The sequence below is a fragment of the Mirounga leonina genome, unplaced genomic scaffold (assembly GCF_011800145.1).
Source record: "Mirounga leonina isolate KUSES-001 unplaced genomic scaffold, KU_Mleo_1.0 Mir_82, whole genome shotgun sequence".
In the NCBI taxonomy this organism is placed as follows: Eukaryota; Metazoa; Chordata; class Mammalia; order Carnivora; family Phocidae; genus Mirounga; species Mirounga leonina.
Genome location: NW_023270825.1, coordinates 4,619,162 through 4,639,769, shown reverse-complemented (window position 1 = coordinate 4,639,769; position 20,608 = coordinate 4,619,162). Strand labels below are relative to the sequence as shown.

Sequence of the window (20,608 nt, the reverse complement as noted above, 5' to 3'; positions counted from 1 at the left end):
AAGGCAGGCAGCATCCTGTTTGCTGCATGCTGTCACTAGAAGCAAGTCTCGAAGGGGGAGGGGAACTGGGACCCACTTATAATGGATGGGCATCACAGAGGGTGCACGCTGTTTTAAAACCAACACCCTTAGGTGTGCCTCCTTGTGCGCACCTGTGGGAGGCTCTCAGACTCCTCCAGGTGCGCACCCTGGTGTCCAGGTGGCATGTGGCCGGGTTGCTATCCTGGGTGTTTGTTCCGCTGACGCCACCACAATACTTGAGTTCCATTTCTTCACACCCTCTCCTACACTTGCTGTTATGGATTTTGATTTTTGCCCCTCTGGTGGGTGTGAAATAGGATCTTGTTGTTTTAATTTGCCTGCCCACTGGTGAGGCCGAGCTCTGTGCCGCCCTCCTGGGATGGTGTTGGATTCCCTTTTCCAGCTGGTTGCCCTTAAGAAGACAGAAACGTCAAAGTGCTGTTTTTTGGCTTATGATGTCAATTTTTCAAGAGAGAAGTGGTGAGTATCCCACAGAGTTTATTGCAAACTATTATGAAGACCTTGGAGTTACTATTGGTATGACTCACTTATGAAAAAAATATGATTTCAGTAACTGCAGGCTGTATCTGTAATGTGATGGATTTTCATTTAATCTCTCACCTCTCTGTAATTTGCCCAATTTAAAAATGCCCCGAAGCTTGCTTTCTCCTTGTCTGGGAGTCCTGTTCTTGCTATGTGTTATCACAATAATAGTAATAAGAAATGGTGCCAATACGTGTCTCTCTTGGAGTTCTTGCTGTCTCCTTGGTCATTTAATTACTTCTGGTACTGATTTCCCCCACTCCGGTCTCCTGCTAGAACAGTCTTTGCAGGAAGCTTCCAGGGAGAATGCCATCCTGAACTGACTTGCTGTCAGGGGTCGGCAGGCCCTGGGTTAGGAGGCTCACCTGGACCCATGAGCTGCATTGGGGTACCCTCTGGGCCTCATGGCACCCTTTGCTCAGTCACATCTTGTTTAGTGACACCACAAGGTCACAGGGGGGCAGTCCATCACCTTCAGGTGTGGCAACAAAGCCTCGTACCTGGGAACATTCAGGAAATATGCACTGAACCAAATAATTCAAAATGCTTAGTTATAATGATTATACTGCCTCTTAAAAACCTCAGTAAAAAGACCATGTTTGACCACGAGTTTTAAAAATGAATTCATAAGCTTTCCTTGAAAAGTGAACTTTTGGCTACTTTTAAATTTAATCAGGTTCTGTCTGAACACTCTGTGCGTGGCTTGCTAGAGAGCATTATCTTCTCTGCCACTCTGTGAAAGGGTGTTCGGCTTCTTATCTGTGTTTAGAACCAGAGCCTCTGCTGCGGAACTGAAGCCTCGTCTGTGTACCGAGAGTCAGCTCAGACCCTCTCCAGATGTTCTGGAAGCAGCCTCTGCATCCAAACCAGGGCCCTGGTGAACCAAGTGCGCTGGCCAAATCTTCTTGATTGGGTGGGTGCAGTATGTTCCCCCCAGTGTCGCGGGTGCCTTGCAGTGGGGGCATAGGTCACTCCAGGAAGTGCAGGGGGATCATTCGCTCAGGCCAGGCTCGTGGCTGGTCCTGGGGAGGCTGGTGACCGGTGTTGCGTCACAGAACAGGGGGGACAACCAGTGCTGCCACTGCCCGTGTCACCGGGCTCTCCCTATACCAACCAGAGTGGGTATACATGAGGAATTCATTATCTCTTGTTCTCAGGGGAGGAAGGCTTTGGGATGTGTTCATTTCCTCTTTCGTGGAAAGCTGCTGGGTCGGCCCAGGCTAGTTGGGCAAGGCCTTCTAGGCTGGCGGAGTGGGTGTCCCTGAGCCCAGGCACTGTCAAGGCCATACCACTTAGAGGGAGCCAAGCTTCAGAGCCTGTGGAGTTTCCACACCACATTCTAGATGCCAGCAAAAGTGTAACAGGGGCAGGGCATTAGCTGCACTTCTGTGACAAGTTTGTTCACGGCCTAACAGTTTGTATACTATGTAAACAAACACTAGCACCTGGTATCCTAATCAGACCTCAGACCTCATTTGCATATCGAGAGTTTGCAGGACATACTCTTTGCTGTTGGGGACCTACCCACTGACCCCAGGGTGTTTTGTCTGATGACCCAGATGTGACTGCCTGTGCTTAGCCAAGGGGCCCTAACCTCCTCTGGGGTCCTGAAGGTGAGGCCTCTTCCAGCTCCTTGGTGTCTGGGCTGGAGCATCCTGGGCCTGGGAGGCCAGAGCTTGGCTTCTGGGATCAGCCTTTCCTGGTCAGGGTCTTGGTTTCCCAGTCAGTGAGATTCAGGAGTTGGGCTGATCTCAGGGCTCCTTCCGGCAGCGGCTGCCACCCTCACCAGCTAGGGAGCATCTGCTAGGGACCAGACTCTGTTGGGCGTCTCACAGTCACGCAGAGCAAGAATTTAATCATTCCGTTGTACTGATAGGGAAACTGAGGCCTGACGAGCTGATAGCTTTCCCTGCACACATGCTTCTTCTGCCTGCCCCTCATGGTGAATGATCCCATTGCCTGCTTGGTGACTCCCCCCCGCCCCTGCCTGCCGTCCTCTTGTCGGTTGTATAGCCTGTGGCTTCCCTCTGAAGTGCCTCTTGGGTCTATCTCCTTCAGTTTTCATTGATACCTCCTTGGTCCGTGCCACCACCCTTTTGTACAGCAGTCTGAGAAATGTTCTTCCCTTGCCTCGCCCTTCCCCCCTAGGCAGCCCGAATCAGCATGTCGCTCACTAGCCTCACAGCCTGCGGGGCTCAGGATCAGGCCTGCCCTCCTCGGTGTGATGCTTGCCTATCTCCAGCCTGCTGCCTTCAGTGTGCCCATCTGGGGGCCCCCATGGGCCTGAGCTGTGACAGGGCGGGGCTGGCACTCATGCTGACCGGTGCCCAGCGCGGGGGAGACCTGTAGCAGATATTAGGGAGTAGCTTTTGGGTGAATGTACAAATGTTGCCGTAGGGTGTAGAGCTGAAAAGGAGGGAGATGGTGATTTGGACTCACATCTGTTAGAGTCTAAAACCTCTACTCTTTCTGCCCCTCCCACTGATTACTGAATTCTTGACAGGGAGACATACCCAGGCCAAAGCCTGACCTGTCTATTTCACAGTAAGTGTCCCTCGTAGCCTGGCTGGCCTGTGCATGAAACCCATTAGGCAGCACTATCGCAAGTCGCTGATGGTGGGAAGGGCCCATGTCAGCACGCACTCGGCAGGCTGTTACGAAGGCCTTGTCAAGTTTTTGTTTTGAAGGACTTCTCAAAAATGACAGGCTTCATTTCAGGGGTCTTTGTTAATCTAACGGTGTTTCCGGGCTGAAACATGTGGACTGTTTACCAAAGCTCTTGCATGTAATGAGCTGGGGGCAGAATTAAAATGATTTCAGCTTTGTTTCAGGCAAGAGTATGTAGCCAGAGAAGTCATCTGAGGGGAGGAGCCCTCAACACGCACCAAGGGACGTCCAGGCGGGAGGGGTCAGGGTTAGACCCCGAGCCTTCCAGTGGCTCTGTGCTGACTTTTCCACCCTGAGCTGGATTTGCATGAGCACAAAACGAGTGTATGGTTATTCTTGGCACGGTGTTATCATGTATATGCATTCCGCAGCTTCGCATGGGGCAGTTTAAACAATTGATAGATATGTCCTTTGTTTCTCTCTCTCTATGAGCCAGTGCTTGGAATTAATTTTTTCTGGCCCACTAACTCTTGTGGTTAAAAGTACAAATTAAGCTTTCTGGGAGAATCCATCACAAAATTATTGAAAAGTCAGTGTGGAGAAGATAATGGGCTCTATATTGGGTTATGTCTATAGGGTTATTGTTTTCTGCAATTACACTTTTCTTTGTTTTTCTTCTTTCGTGCTTTGGGAAATCAACCCGGGAATGGGCTTCCAACTCAGAAGAGTTATTGGCTATTTTTCCCAAATGGGATTGCCCTTCCAGAGAACAGTGGGCATCTATTTGACAACAAGTTATAAATTTGTGCTCCAAGTTCTCTGAAGAAAGCATGAATCTTAGACAGTGGCGCTGTGGCACTGCGTTTCAGCGGGCGTGTAGAGCTGTCAGAAGTCCATAAAGTCCTCAGGCACCAGCTTGTACCCAGCCAGCATTTGTCAAGTGTTCTGCATGTACTTTTTTCAGGATTGGAAGGTGGAGTACAGCGAGTTCTCCATCGCTTTTCACTCTGCAACTTCCCAGTGCCCCAGAGCCCGTCGTAGTGCGAGGTCTGTTGGAGCCCCAGCCCCCTGGAATGAGTGCCCGCCCCACGCTGTCTCATAGCATCTCTCCCATTGAAGGGGAAGAGCCTCCACGCCCCATTTACCAGGACCTGCTAGGTGTGGGGCCGGGTGGTAGAGCACATAGAACGAAAGATGGTCTCCTGCCCCGGAGATGCTGCCAGGTGTGGCTGCTGCCCAGTCTTCCCTGCTGTCCGCGTCCCAGACCCTAGGAGACCCTGCTGGCTGTATCCTAGCCGGCTGTGCCCGTGGCCGGCTGTGCCCGCTCCTCTAGCTACTGCAGTTGTAGGCAGATCTTAAACACCAGACCAGCACCCAGTGTCTTGCCTAAAGCCCTCCAAAGGCTCCCCTCTGTCTCCAGAATAGAGCCCGGATCCCTCAGTGTGCCTCTGAGGCCTTCTGGGGCCCTCCTCTTCACCTCTCGTGCTTCATCTGAGTACTTCCTCCCCCTCCTTTTCCCAGGAAGCCCCCGCCCCAACCCCCCAGGCTGGGTCAGGTGCCCCCTCCCACTGGCCCCTAATCTCCCTCACAGCGCTTATCTGTCACCTCGCAGACTGCGTCCCATTTGTAAACCACGGCACAGGGATGCATGGCTTTGCTTACTGTTGTATCCCCAGCATGATCACAGTGAGCGACACGCAGTAGGCGCTTTGTAAACATTTGTGGAGTGACACACAGTGCCCCGGAGGAAGGAGCTGTCTCTGTGGGGCCGGCCTCCCCTGCGGTGCAGGTGACGGCCTTGGCAGCTGTCAGCGTGTTAATGGAGGTTGCCAAGGCACGGGCTGGAAGTGGCATGTGGTGAGGGATGTGCGCGGGGGCCCCAGTCATCACTTTCTTTATTAAACTGGTCCTGTCACTTGACATCCTTCACCACTGAGGGAAAAATAGCCGGTTTCAATGTACAAGTTCAGGGGTGTCTGGGCTGCCGCTGCCTGTGAGAAAAATGACTTCTGGCCAGAGCACTGGGCCAGGTGGGGCTGGCCGTAGGCCCTCACTGAGGGGCTTCTTTCACTGCCCACACACACCCCGTTGTAGGGACAGGGACCCCGAGGCTGGAGAGGAGGGGAGGGGCTGCAGTGCTGGCCACCTGACCTCTAGTCTTGGCTCCTTCGTCATCCCTGCTAGTGTTCTGGGCGGGGAGAGGGAGGGCCAAGCAGGGGAGAGGCGTGGGGACTGGGGTGGGTTACCTTGCAGGACGGCCAGCTGGCTCTTGTAACTTGGCCGTTCCTCACTCTGGTGCTCCTTCACCTGGAGCTGGAGACTGCATCCTTTCCGTTCTCAGGGAAGCCTGGGTCCCTGGGGAGTGCTCACCGAGGCCACTGTTCCTTTCCAAGGGAACATCTGTGGTGTGCTCTGACCAAGGCATAGCCACTGGTGCATGAGAGCGTGGCGTCCAGAACTCTGTGTGTGTGCAGTGCCCGCGGTGAGACTTACGGCTGGGAGGTGACCGTCTTGGGTCCCCCGACATGGGCTAGGTGCAGGTGCCCTATGCCTCCAGACAGCAAGGGTGGCCTGGGAGGTGGGGGGCCCTGGAGGGGCAGGAGGACCTGAGCTCGGGCGCCTTCCCCACCGCTCCGTGTGTGTGTGTGTGTGTGTGTGGCAAGGTGGGTCAGCATGGTGTCCAGGGTCAGGTGGCCTGGGCGCTGGGCCTGCCTTTGCCACTCACTAGCCATGTGTATGGGCCACCGTCTCAGCCTTTCTGGGCCTCAGTTCCTCTATCTATGGACAGGGTAGTTCCTGAGCGTTGAGTGCTTAGCCCTGAGCTGGTCACTCAGGCCACTGACTGCGGGTCTGGTCTGTTAAGCCTCACTAGGCAAGCAGACCCTTCCTCTTGCTTTTCCCTTGGAGGTGCCCTACCTGGAGCTGCCCCTGTGAGGAGCCATCTCACTTCTCTAATCAAAAGGATATGTAGATCATTCTTTTTTTTTTTTTTTTATCTGATACCTCTTTCAAAAGGACAGTACCTTACTTAATTTTTATTCTACCTTGAATGTAACTTTAATTTAGTTGCACATTCATTTTTAAAATCTCATATGTATTAATTTCATGATATTGGTTTGTTTTTCTTCTTACCTTTCACGAAGCAATATTACTGAGCTTTCTCTGGCGGCTCTGGCACTGGAGTCATTGTGGTCCCCCGGGCACTGTGAGTCATCTAATGTAGTTTCCCAGAGCCTGTCAGCTTCACTTCCGTCTCAGTCATTTCAGACCCGTGCTTCCTGAGTCAGTGTGTGGTGCGGCCACTGGAGACTTTGTACCTAGTGCGGGTGTTCATTTGTAAAACTTTGGAACATTTTGTTTTTCCATTTGTGTTTTCTTCCCCTGGCTTTGATCTGTGGCTGCAGAACAGGACCTGTCCCCACCCTTTGCCCTTAGCTGTCTGCTCTATCAAAGGAGGTCCACCCCCTTCTAGAACTCTGACCCTCAGCTTGTCACTAGCAGCTTTTCTCCATGGGGACAGGGGGAGCTCTTGGGGCAAGACAGCACAGCAGGGGCCAGCTTGCCGTGAGGAGGGGGGCACTTCATGCGCTCCCCACTTGGGGTTGACAAGAGACTTACCTTGCAGCAGCTGAGTGGGACCTGGAGTGGAGGGAAAGAGAAGGAGCCATCCCTTCCAGTCCCAGGGGCTCAAATGGTTCAGGATATATGTCTCTCCCTCTTACAGGAGAATTCACTGTTTATCTGTCAAGATGCCTGTTATAAACAAGATCCCAGTGGCTTGGGGGAGGCCTACGCCATCCTACACATACAGCCTTTGAGAGCCTCAGAAAATCAAGGATTCAGTCCAATAATATATATGAAATGCCATGTCTCAGTCTGCCTGGGCTGCCATAACAAAACACCACAGACTGTGTGGTTTACATAACAGAAATTTATTTTCTCGCTGTTCTGGAGACTGGAAGTCCAAGATCCAGGTGCTAGCAGGTGGCAGGAGCCTGGTGAGGTCTTTCCCCTTAGGGAGCAGATGTCTCCCTTCCCATTGTATTTTCACATGGGCTTTTCTCCCGTGTGGAGCGAGGGAGTGAGCAAGCTCTCTGGTGTCTCTTACTGAGAACAGTAATATCAGATCAGGGCCCCATCCTTATGACGTCATGTAACTTTAATGACTTTCTTAGAGGTCCCTTCTGAATACAGCCATACTGTGGGTTAAGCTTTCAGTATGTGAATTTGGGGGGGATACAGTTCAGTCTATAACACATGTAGTACATCGCCTGACACATGGTGGGTTCTGCTCAGTGAATGTTCATTGCATTTGAATCTGAAAGATTTTAGGGTCCAGGAAGAGAAAATGGAATTGGCCCTAAAGGTTCTGGCCAGATCCTAAAGACCAGGAGTCCCCAGGGAGTGGTGTCTGTTCTCAGGAAGGCAAGTCCTGAGGTCAGCCTGCTGGCTCTGGCCAGTGGCGGGTGGCAGGCTGGAAATGAGGTCCACCTTTGCCCTTCCAATGTGAGCCCCTCCATCTCCAGAACCCCTGATCTCTGACGTCCCGACCCTCTCGGGGGAAACGGAAGAATTGTAACGTTTGGTTAAGGTGAGGTGAAGGTACTAATGGAGTCATATACTGTGGAGCCCGGGTTCTTAACCTATTAATAATAATACTTGATTTTTGAGCAATTGGCTCCAGGAAAGCAGGGAATTTGACTGTTTTATCACCAGCATGGCACTAAGTAGGTGTTTTCTAAATGTGTGTTGACTTAATTAAAAGAACGGAGGGTCCCAGTGGTGGGCAAAATGACTTCCTGCACTGGCAACCTTGCAGTTTAAGACAGGCAGGTCTGCTTTTGCCATTGGCATTCGAGGACACTGAGGCACAGAGGGGACTTGTGGCTTGTTCCGGGTGACCAGTGAGGGGGCTTGTGCCCTGCTGGGCTCAGGGAGGGAGTAGGGTGAGCTTTGGGAGGACCAGGCTGGGTGGACCTTATGGATGGGGCTTACTCCTCGTTCCCCGCACCTGGCGCCTGTGTCTTTCTGGCCAGTGGGGAGGGGCCCTGGAGGTGCCCACTCCAGAGGCGCCCCCCTAGTCTCAGCCTGCTTGGACAAACTGCTGGGGAAGGCCTTCTTTCTGGCTTGTCTAGGGTCTCCAGGTAGCAAGGTTTTCCTAAGTGAGTGAGTCAATAGAAGGAGACATTAACCACACTTACAGGTTTAAATCAATGCTATTTTGGCTCAGCTAGTTAACCTGTCACTCTCTCTGGCCCCTGACATTCATTCTCAGGTGCATTCTTATTTTATTAGTGTGGCTAATTAATGCATGACATTAAAATATCGACATGAATTGATTTGGTTATCTGTATCCTTGGAGCTTCAGTTAATAAAACAACTTTTGAGACTAGTGGTTTAAGAACATTTAGACTTAATTATATTTTCTAAAGGATTTTTCTAGAATTGCATAACTGCCTGGCAAGCTACTTCAATTCCCTAGTTAACTGAAAGAAATTGGTTTTTCATTTGGTTTTGCTTAATACAAATTAAAAGTAATATACATTTGATAAAAGGAGTTAAAGGATTATTTATTAAAGTCTCCCTCTTTATATATTGGGAAAAAAATCCATAAGTGCTGAATTAATTCTGAGGGCGGTGTGCAGAGAATCTAACAGAGAGCTATTTGACCTGGAGAAACAGGCGTGCATTTCTGTTCAGAACTTCCGCTGTGACTCTCCCTCAAGGATGAGTGCTATTCTTGTGTGCGTGACTTCTGTGCAGTAGACATGTTACTCTTGCGCATCTCAATTCAGCAGCAGCCAGTGGTGAATTAGGACAGTGGTTGAAAGCAGAGAGCCAGGGAGAATTCATTGGTTTATTCTCATCTCGCTTAGGTTAGGAGCTAAGAAGTCTGTCAAAGATAGCAGTTTGAAAATAAAGAAAGAATTGAAAAGAAAAGGAAACTATTTTGTAGAAACACTAACTGTAAAGAAAATGTAGTAAGTCAGTGGTTGTTAGCCCACTTGTAAGACTCAATTCCTCTCAGTTACTAGTTATTTTTTGGAAAGCTTACTGTCACAATGCCAAAACTCTCCCAAGATTGTAGCCTGCCATAATGGACTTTACAAATAATTGCATCAAATTTACCAGCCTACACAAAAACAAAAGCAAAAACAGAAACCTCACAAAAAACTCACCCAAAAAAGAAAACTTGTCTCTTTTAAAAAAATTTGGGGCACCTAGGTGGCTCAGTCGGTTAAGCGTCTGCCTTCAGCTCAGGTCATGATCCCAGAGTCCCGGAATTGAGCCCCGCATCAGACTCCCTGCTCAGTGGGGAGTCTGCTTCTCCCTCTGCCCCTCACCCTGCTCTCGTGCTCTCTCTCACTCTCTCTCTCTCTCAAATAAATAAATAAAATCTTTAAAAAAATAAAAAAATAAAACATAAAATTGTTAAAAAAATTTTTTTTGACATAATCTCAGACATACAGAAGAGTTGTGAGAATAGTAGAAAGAATTCCCAGAAAACCTTTACCCAGATTCCCCAAATGTTAATATTATTTTGTCTTTTCTCTCCGTATATAAAGATGTATAGAGGTATGGATGTGTAGGTATATAGCTATATACACATTCACATACACACGTACATTTTTTTTTTCCTGAACCATTAAGAGTAAGTTGCAGACTGATGGCCCTTTACCCTAAATACTACAGTGTGTTTTTTCTAAAAACAAGGAGTTGTCTGACATAACCACGGTGTAGTGATCAAAATCAGGAAAATAACACTGAAACAACATTATTGTCTAATCTACTGTATGTACCTTACTGAGATTTTTTTCAACAGTGTCATAATAATGGCCTTTATAACAAAAGAAAATTCAAGATCATGCGTTACCATTATTGTCCTGTCTTCTTTAGTTTAGAACAGTTAAATATGACATTCATATATTTGAAGAGTGCAAGCCAGTAATTTTGTAAACCGTCTTTCATTTTGGGTTTGTCTGGTGCTTCCTCATGATTAGATTCAGATTATGGACTTCCTGGCAGGAATGTCCCGGGGGTGATGCTGTGTCTTCTTGGTGCATCATATCAGGAGGCACATGCTGTCAATTGATCCGATTGCTGGAGATGTTAATTTTGATCATTTGGTTAGGATGACATCTGCCAGGTTTCTCCAGTATAGTTACTATTTTACTTTTTGTAATTAAGTATCATGTGGGGAGACACTTTGACACTACCTAGATAACCTGCTTTTCCTCAGACTTTTATCCAGTAATTTAGCTTTCTTTGATGAGTCCTACCTGTATCAGTTCCTATGATGATGGTGGACAAATGGTGATTTTTAATTCTATAATTTCTTCCTGTTATAAAGAGGAGTCATCCCCCTACCCCCTCAATCAGTCTGTTTATTTATTTTGTTGTGGATTCATGGACTCTTACTTTAATAAATTCTAATCTGATTTTATAATTTGACCAATAGAAGCTCCTTCAGGCTGGCTCCTGACTCCATTTGAGATGTCTCCATCATTCTTTGAACACGTTCTTACTTTTTACACAGCAAGGTGTCCCAGTTTTATCTTGTTCTGTTTCTGCTGCATCTCTATAAAGAGCTCCAAGGAGCTCTGGTTCCTTTTAGTGGAGAAAGGCGTTTAGAAACCAAGATTTGGGTGTTAGGTGTGCTCGCTGCTACTGGGATGTCAGTACTTCTCAGAAGACAGATCTGGGCAGGAGATGTGTGCGCACACACACCCGTACACACCTCTGTCCGCTTCCTTCTATTAAACCTGCGAGTTTACATGGATTTTTCATCTTTCTAGCCAGTGCTGTGGCGGTTCATTCTGCCTTTTTCCATTTTCACATTTGTAACTCCCTTCTCCAGTAGTGTGAAACTTGGCTCCCATTTTTACAACATATTTACATCCTTGCTCAATCCCAGGATGTCAAAAAGTTGTTTCAGGATTGCTAACCTCTGCAAAAAAGCTTACTAATTTGAATTCATTCTTAGAATTCTTTTGCCTTTAGCTTGAGAGCATATAGTCCAAATGTGTTCAGATGTTCCTTGGCCTGGGTTTTTTCTCTTTCCTCCTTCAGAGTGGTTTTTATTATTTGTTTGAAATATAGTTTGGTTCATTTGTTTTTCTTTGAATTCTTGTAGACTTCCTCCCTTTCCCCTTTCCCTACTCTCCACCTCCTCCCCCGCTTCCTTCCATCCATGCAAACCACTAACATATTTCCAAAAGTCAAGTCTATACAGAAAGTTCTATTTAGAGAGGTATCCCCTCCACTCCCACCCCATTTCCTTTATCCCATCCGCCCAGTTCTCAGCCCTGCCCTTTAGGTAGCCAGTCTGATTAGTCTTTAGGTTTTCCTCCCATGTTTCTTTTTGCTCAAATGAGTTCTTTCTTTCTTTCTTTTTTTTTTTTAAAGGTTTTATTTATTTATTTGACAGAGAGAGACACAGTGAGAAAGAGAACACAAGCAGGGGGAGAGGGAGAGGGAGAAGCAGGCTTCCCACGGAGCAGGGAGCCCGATGTGGGGCTCGATCCCAGGACCCGGGATCATGACCTGAGCCGAAGGCAGACGCTTAACTACTGAGCCACCCAGGCGCCCCATCAAATGAGTTATTTCTTATTTGCTCTTCTTCTTCATAAGAAGTAGCATATTCTAGATCCTCTTTTGCATTTTGCTTTTTTCCCCCCACTTACCCACGTGTTCCGTCAGGCCACACCAGTCCATAGAGCTCCCCTGGTGCTTCGTCATAGCTGCAGAGTATTCCATTGTATTTCCCTTCTCTGTGGCTGTTATTTGGGTGCATGACAACGAACTGTACTCTGTGTATCTAGGTGCTGCTGATAGTATCCACCTTCCTGGACGTCATCTCGTTTCCACGTCACGTTAGAAGAGTGGCAGTGTGCTTGGAGGAGGAAACTGAGGCGTGACCACATGTTATGCACGTGAGAGCTGGGTCCTGGGGTTTGAGGTCAGTTTTTGAGGTGCTGGAGCTGAGGATTTCACATGTCTCTAGATGCCTATCCTTGGTCAGAAGACGAGGATCATCCAGAGGATGCTCCTAAAAGCAGGGCTCACATCCCTGGTGCTGTGTAAACAGATCCAGGAGACAGCACTGGACATTTCACTTAGATGTTTTCGTATCATCTTTCTAAAATTTCTGTTGTGTGTGTACATGTCTTATAATGTATGTAATATATCAGTGGCATAGAATTTATGTACTTAATGTTGTATGCTCAAAAAAATCTTTAAAATAATAGTGATAATGTGATTAAAAAAAATTTGGGGGCCACTTAATGAATTGCTCTCCTAGCTGTCTTGGAGTGGAAAGAGCATGTCTGGGCCTCAGGTCCAGAGGTGGGGGGCAGGGTTGGCAGGAGTCACATATTCATTGATTCATTCACTTCGTTCGGCCCTGGGCAGTGAGGTTAATGTGGTGAGTGGGAGGGTGTTGCCCGGACCTCAGGGAGCAGATTCCATTCCAGATGGGGACTCCCAGGACTTGAAGGGCAGTTGGGAAGAACTCCGTGTGTGGATCTCCTGGGAGAGCCGCCCACGTGACATGACTGCCCTAAGAGTAGATGAGTGTCTTCAGATGAAGAAGGGCTGGCTGGTCCTCTGGGGCCTGGAGGAGGGGAGAGCCGTGACTGCTGACTGGGCACAGTCATTAATCTCATTCTTTGTGGGGAACCAGCACAGCAGTAGCCACTAGGGTGGGCCCTTCGAGTCTTCTCAGATTAGTGGAGAGGTTTGGGGCCCAGACTCAGACATTGCATTCCTTGGCTCTTGGGACGTGGGTCTGAGCCTTGCCATGTGCCTTTCTCTCTCTCATCTCATTTCATTTAATCCTCCCATCAGTTAATCAGTGCAATATTTCTCATACAGGACCTTGAGGCTCTGAGAGATTAAATGCTTGTGGAGGGTCATACAGCTAGTTGGAGACTGTGGCAAGGTGGGAATGCAGGGCTGACTGCTGCGTCTGGGCTTGCCTTTTCACCATGGACTGCATGCTTTTCTTACTTAGAATTCTCTTGTACTTGAAAAAGGGGTTCAGTTTGCTTTATGTTACTTTAATGCTTTTTGGAATCCATTTCCTTTGTTTATTTTACAGCAGTATAATTTGCAATGTAATAGTTTTACATTGAGCTCACATGTTTTAATGGTGTTTTAATGGCATCTTAATGATGTCTCCATGGATATGCAGTCAGATACTTTTGTCATCCTAACTTCCCGTGTAATGGCACTGCGTGGTAGCATGGCCATGAACTGTGGCCTGAGCTGCCCTTACAGGCTGGTCGAGGAGCTTCCGAGTCAGGTGTTCACTGTCTCTTGGGGTGAGAGGGCCTCCATGCACTGGGGAGAGGAGAAGAGAAAGTCAGTCTCTGTGTAGCTTGGCTTCACTTCGCCAGGTCATTGGGTTGTCCCTGAGGTTGTTTCCTACCTAGTGACATCTGACCAGGAATCATCTCTGTGGAAGAGAAAGTCTGAGTGTCTGCCTTCAAGCCGCTTGAGATGTGGCGGGCAGGCACACACCCCGGAAGCTAGAATGCTGGTTCCAGAGGGCCTCAGTTTGCTAGGGTGCCCTGCTTTCAGTTGTTGTCCCTGTGCCATGCCATATGCTGAACCATCTGTTCTGCCTTTTTGTTTTGGAAAACGTGGCACAACAGTTAGAGTCTTGCCTGGTGGAGCACAGAAGGCCCTTTTAGGGCTGGGGCTGCTTCTTAGCCATTTGGGTCTCTCCAGTGCTTGGCACGGGGCTGGAGCTGGAGTAGGGACTCAATGCTTGGTTGTTAAATAAATGAGTGAATGCATGATTGTTATGACTAAGGGCCGAAGGTGATGGTGAGAAAGGGGGAGGTGAAACCGGATCCCAGGGACTTCTGTTTAGGACTAGCCCGCTTATTAGCCTTGCTCTTGGGAAAGCATCTAGCCACAGAGAGCTGGCCCCTACCATCGCTGCCACCATCCGGCCTTGGCCCCGCCCTCCCCTTTAGAGACCCCACAGCTTGGCTGTAGCAAGACCAACATCGAGGCACCAGCCAGTACCTGTCAGGGCCGAGCCTCACTGTAGTTGTGGTTTTAGTACCCGGTACATGGTGCTGGTTTGCTGGAAAAAACCACCCAAAGCTGGGCTCTTACCCTGGCTCTTGCTCACTAGTTTTGTGGCCTTGGACAAGGTGGTTACTCAACTTCCAGCAGCCTTGGTTCCCTTATCTGTAGATGGGGATCCTACTTCTCAGTGAGCAGAGGGTGTTTGTGGGAATTTGGGATAACTTGGGTACTGCCCAGCGCCCAGACACGGGGACATGGGTTGCTATAGTCATTGTCATTGCTATTACTGTTCCACCCACACTGTCCCTCGCTAGCACTCGCCATTCCTGTGCTCATCCACAGCCCTAGGGTGTTAGCGTGTCCTTTGGAGAGGGGAGAGGAGCACGGCCAGCCGGCCACGCTGCTCAGAGGCCTGAGCTCACAACTGAGGATCGAAGCTGCCCTCCCTTCCCCCTTGCTCTCTCATCCTCTTCTCTCCTGGAGCACCACTGTTTGCTTAAGAATAAAAAAAAAAAAAGATAAAAATGAGAAAAAGAAATGGTTTGAATCAGGGAGAGAAATCCCCAGGGCCCCGTTTCACACGAATGTCCCATTTCTAAACTTGAGTTAATAAGAATAAACAAAGTAGTAGGTGGATTTGCACAGAAGAATATTATTCTGACGATTATGTAAATATTTATATGTTCTGGTTTTCTCATTTTGTTACTGGTGTCTAATTTCCTAGTCTCATAATGAAGTGTAATTTGGAGAAGCTTTGCAAAGACAGGTGCAGCAGTGAAATAATTTGATTTGTTCAGTAAACTTGGTTTCAGTTATTCCTTTTCATCAGTTCTTTTAGAACCCTTCAAGTTCTTTGTGATATGACAACAGCTTTCAGCCCAATGAAGATATGACTCTTACATTGCCAGGAATTCAGAAGAGGTTTATGATATTGTCGCTTAATAAGAAAATGCATTCATCGGCAGGATACAAAATTTATAGGCTTCAAATGGATTTGGGTTTGTAGTTTTAGCCCTCTGTGCTCCTGCCATTCTCGAGGCTATGAGTAAGGTTTTTTAATTAAGTCAAATTGAATTGAATGAGCTTTTATTGAGCGCCCACTCCCTGCCAGACATAGTCTCCTTAACCCTTGCACCGCCTGGATGGTGGCTCGGGGCGGGGGGAGGGGCAGAGGAGCCCCAGCCAGGTTATACCCCATGTCCATGGTCATCCAGCTGGCAAATATGGGAGGTGGGATTTGATGTGAGGTCTGATTCTTATGCACTTTCATCCCCAGCTGATTACATGCAGGGCTGTTTAGGGAGATGAGACAGGTTGGGTGACTTTGTATATTTCATCTCATTGAATCTTATTTAATCTTCTCAAACCCTCGTTCCTCTGTGAAGTTCAAGTTCAATGCATTTTCCCTATTTTACATCTAAGGAAACTAAGGTTCAGAATGGTGCAGTGATGTGCCAAGGGTCACACAGCTGGTAGGAGACAGAACTGGGATTTGAACACAGAACCCTCTGGCTCCAAAGCCAGAGTTCCTTCTGGAAACCCTCTGGGGTTCTGCATGTCCTCCAGCACATGACTGACCACCTGCCTGTGAACATGGCTTGGCTCTGGTGGCGGGAGCACCCTCCTGTAAGTAGAGGCAAGGGGTGGTGTGGAGACGGCATGGGGCTTCAGTTTCCTGGGCACTATCTAACTCCAGGGCCCCTGGTAAGGGGCCTCTCTCCCCTCTGACCCTCTCTTTCTGCACTGGTGCATGAAAGGGTGTCATGTTGTCATACTGGGTCGTGTCTGGCACCTGGTGGGTCCTGCAGCAAGGAGCCCTGCCCTCTAGAGTCGTTGCCTGTTGCCAGCACCAGTCTTGGCCAGGAAGCTGCCGTGGCTTCAGCCCCCGGACTCCTGGGCATCATAGAGCTGATTGCCAGTGGAGACTGGTGACTATTTGATGGCATTTTGTGTGGCATTGTGCGGTTCAGCCTGGCACAGCACGCCACACCCACAGCAGGTATTCAAGAGCTATTAGTGTTTATGAAGGTGATAAAATTGCCAAAATGGAGGGAAGCCATCAAAATAAGAGCCTTTGCCTGTCTCGTGAAAGTTAACTTGCAAACCTAATGACTGTTAGGCTGTCGAAAAAGTGTCATCTGGATTTCTCACTGGAGACAGAACTCTCTGGAAGGGCAGTCGGGCAGCCCCTGATTGCTGTGTGGGGGCGGAGGCTTTTTATATGACAGTGAGTTGCAGAAATTAACAGTGGTCTCAGAGGACTTGTGCTCAGCTTAACCCTTCAAACTGCAAAAGCTTTAAAACAAATCCGGGAAATACTTGTATATTCTTCATACTGTGTTTTCTCTGAAAATAAAAGTGATTTTGAATATTTGAGGTTCATGTAACAAAAACTCCTCCCATTTGTAAAGCATGTTGTGGTAGACGGAGCAGCACCAGTGTGCCCCATTTGCATGTGCTATGGGGGCGGCTGAGATGTCTGCCACTTAGAGCTGGGGAAGGCAGGGACCCTGACTTTTGGTCCATGGCCAAATCTACATATCAAGGAAAAGATTCATTGTTTAAAAACAAATGTGGGAAACTGTCACTGGAGAGCCCTTGGATAGTCATTTTCATGTCATTCTCCGATAAAGATAGAATGCTTAATTTAGGCAAATTTAACGATTTCAGAGCATTTGAAGTGGTCCTGGGGTGGAAAGCAGTGTTTCCGTTTTCCAATTTCAACCTGACTCCACTCCTATCTTTATGTGTTAAGTGTCAGTTACACAGGGGAGCATTTTCCTCTTGGATGCGTTTGCACCCGGCAATTTGAATGTACAGGAATTCCTTGATTGCAAAATAGCTACTCTCAAAATGTAGACAGGCAGCCACACTCAGGATCCCCTCGGCTGCGGGCAGCAGGGTGGCGCCAGACACCTGGGTTTGAGTCCCCGTTGTGGCATCTACTTAGTCTGTTCTCAGCTGCTGTTTGCTGGCTTCTAGAATGGGGGTAGAATGGGACCCCTCATAGGGTTACAGGGGTGGGGGCCTGGCCAGTGTGATGCAGACTGTTGGCTCCGTGGGGGTGTGCTTGGCACTGAGGCACCTTGGGGTGGAAAGACAGGCCCCCCTGGGCTCCGCCACACCCACCCCCAGGCAGTCTGCACCCTCAGGATATTTACAGTCTCATTCCTTGCTTTGTTCTCTTTTCTTATTTAGGGAGAGTGAGAGCAGCAATTCTTAGGTCAGATTATTTGGGAGATCCATATTACTTCTGATTATTTACGAAGGGACAGGCCAGGGGGAGGTAACCAACTCGATTAATTTGTCAGCGAGGCAGCTGGAGGGATGTGTGACAAACAGACCAGGCTGTCATTTGGCCAGAGATTGTCTGTGCTGGGATTGTTCCCCCAGGATAGCCATGATGACAAATGTAATTGACATTTTTTATTAACCCCGAAATGATTAAAGATGCCTTTCCTGAATTTGTGTCAAAGTGCTGGGTCCCTGGCATTTTGAGCGAGGGTTCTGTGTGGAGCCAATAAACAGCCTTGTGTTTACTTCCTGCTAATCACTTTAATCAAACAAGGCACACACAGCCCTGCCTGATTTGGTCTTGAAACCAGGCCAGGGAGCCAAGGCTCCACTTCCTGGTTGAAGTTTTCAGAACATTCTGGTACCAGCATCATGGTGGACACTTAGGAGACACTCTGTTCATTTACCCACTTAGGCATCAAGCATTAGCTGAGCTGCTACTAAGTGCTGGGCCCTGATGTGCAGGGGTGTGGATTGAGGGTCCTCTCCTCAAGGGAGCCATCACTGCAGAGTGGGGGATGGATAGATGTCCATGGGAATAACTGTGTGACCTGAATCTTTGGCGGCAGGACTAAGGCTGTCTGCACTGCTGCGGGGAGGTGATTTGGGTCTCGGGGGGAACCTCTCCCACCTCAGGGGTTTTCCAGGCAGAGGCTGGAGTGCTGGCACGGAGGGGCGTGGGGGTGGCAGGGTGAAGGGCATATAGGGCCACTGGCTAGAGTGTCCTGTGGAGCTCAACTTGGCCCTGCGGATAGGCTGGGGGCTTATTGGAGAATGTTTTTTTTTTTTTTAATTTAATTTAATTTTATTATGTTATGTTAGTCACCATACATTACATCATTAGTTTTTGATGTAGTATTCCATGATTCATTGTTTTCTATAACACCCAGTGCTCCATGCAGTACGTGCCCTCCTTAATACCCGTCACCGGGCTAACCCATCCCCCCGTCCCCAACCCTCAGTTTGTTTCTTGGAGTCCATAGTTTCTCATGGTTTATCTCCCCCTACGATTTCCGCCCCCTTCATTTTTCCCTTCCTTCTCCTAATGTCCTCCATGCTATTCCTTAAGTTCCACTAATAAGTGAAACCATATGATAATTGACTTTCTCTGCTTGACTTATTTCACTTAGCATAGTCTCCTCCAGTCCCATCCATGTTGATGTAAAAGTTGGGTATTCATCCTGATGGCTGAGTAATGTTCCATTGTATATATGGACCACATCTTCCTGAGAACAGTTTTGCTGCTTCCTAGCCTGCCTCCGAAGTTACTGAAGTTCTCTGTGCTAAGTTTCCCCATCTGTGAAATGGGGGCAGTCATGCCCTCACATCTGTCAGGTCCTTTTAGGATGAAATGACAGTGGGAGTAAAGCTCTGGACCAGCCTGTGCTTGGCAGGGGAGCCTGGTCAATGCAGTCCTGCAGGGATGCTGTTGGAGGAGGAGGAGGGATCTTTATGAAGATATACAGTTGCTGCAGCGGTGATCATGTATTGAGCACTTACTGCATGTGTGTGCTGGGCTCCGTTAGGTATTTTTGATTCTCATTTTATAGCTGAGAGACCTCTTCTTAAGAGTTGAGCAGCTGCCCAGGGTCCCACAGGGCTGGAGAGAGGCTCTGATACAGGGCCGCTGCTTGCCCTTGAGTGCTTCCTTGCGGAAGAGAGACAGCTGTGTAGGCAGTGCAGGACTCGGGGTATGGGGGGCTCCTGTAAGGGAAGTAGGTGTGTGTAGCAGAGTGGGTTTAGATGTGGCCTGCCCCCGAATGGAGCGAGGAGTTTGACCTTTCCTGACTACCTGTTTTGTGGCCAGCGCTCTGCTGGGGGTACACACACTTACTTGGTCACTAAGCCAGTATTTAGTAAGTGCCCACGGCAGGCCAGGCATGCGGCCAGACCCTGCGTACCCTGGTGGGTACCCAGAGGGGAAAGAAGGAAAGAAAAAAAAATATCACGTGTCTAGCAGTGTGGATAAGTAAGTGACATTTCAATGTTGATATAGTGGTACGTATTAATTAAAATTTTATATTAGAACCCCCCCAAAACCCCAACTAAACCCCCCTCCATTTCCCCACATGTTACAGACTTAGAAGGAGATTCATCACTTGTGACTTGGACCTGTTGCATGGAAGCCTTTCCCATCAGTTTAATTTCTTCTCCCTTTTAATCCTGTGGCTGGCAGGATGTTGCAGGGGCAGTAATTTAATAAAAGTATGCAGTTTGTAAAGCAGCTGCTATTTTGTGTACTAAGCACATTTGCCAACCTTTTCAGGGAAACCTCCAAGCTGTTCTTGGAACTTGGCGATATTGCAGGAAAAAAAAAGTTATATTTAATAACATTTCATCCTTTGGGTTCTGCAGCTAATAGAAGCATAAATGGAAGCCATGTCTGAAAGCCATTTCTTTCTGTGATTCAGAGAATCAGGACGCAGCAATTACAGTGTGTATGGGATTTATGAAAACATTAATGCCTAACGAGAACAAAACATCTCAGTAAGTTATTTAATTTGAAGTTGCAGGCCTGGTTGCTGGCTCCTAATTCAGACCTCGTGTTCTGCTCATCAGCCCCCAGGCGCTGATTCACCAGACGCTCACTCACTGCCCCTGTTTCGCCCAGAGGTGGGGGCCTGGATTTGCTGGGGGTGGGGGTGGGGGGTCAGGGCACCGCGAAGCTGGGTTTGAATCCCATTCGTCCAACCCCAAGCCTGTCTCTCTCCACCCCTGCACAGGACAACCTTGTTAGGTTTGTAACGTGTGGCAGCTGCATGATCTGCTGGGTAAGAGACACGCATTTAAAAAAATTTACGTGCCACATGCTTTTCCTTTATTTCTCTTTCCCCTGAACTGACATAAAAAGGAGAGTCACACACAAGCAGATGTCAAAATGACTGCCGTGCTTTGCCTCATCAACTGGAAAAGCCACCGATTGAATTACTCCCGACACCGTTTCTGTTTCTGGCAGATGCGGAGCGGGAGTGCGGGTTGGGGGCCATATATTTTCCTGTTTTCTGTGATAGCTGAAGCCTTAATTCAAAACCAAATTAAGTCCTTCAGCTGTCACTTGATTGTTCCCTCGGATCTTTGGAGATAAATATCATGGCTCCTGCCT

At 48.3% G+C, this 20,608-nt stretch overlaps 1 protein-coding gene across 4 annotated transcripts in view; it reads left to right on the top strand.

Annotated features, from left to right (window-relative positions):
• The window catches only part of WDR25 (WD repeat domain 25), a 140,150-nt gene that overhangs the window by 40,156 nt on the left and 79,386 nt on the right, over positions 1 to 20,608 (top strand). The window contains exon 1 of one of the 4 annotated variants that reach the window (XM_034992510.1): positions 11,799 to 12,104. The exons of the other annotated variants lie outside the window; for them this stretch is intronic. Coding sequence (XP_034848401.1) covers positions 12,099 to 12,104 — 6 coding nt within the window. The 5' untranslated portion in view covers positions 11,799 to 12,098. Of the gene's footprint in view, positions 1 to 11,798; positions 12,105 to 20,608 lie in introns of those variants that run through there. 4 annotated transcript variants of the gene reach the window in all.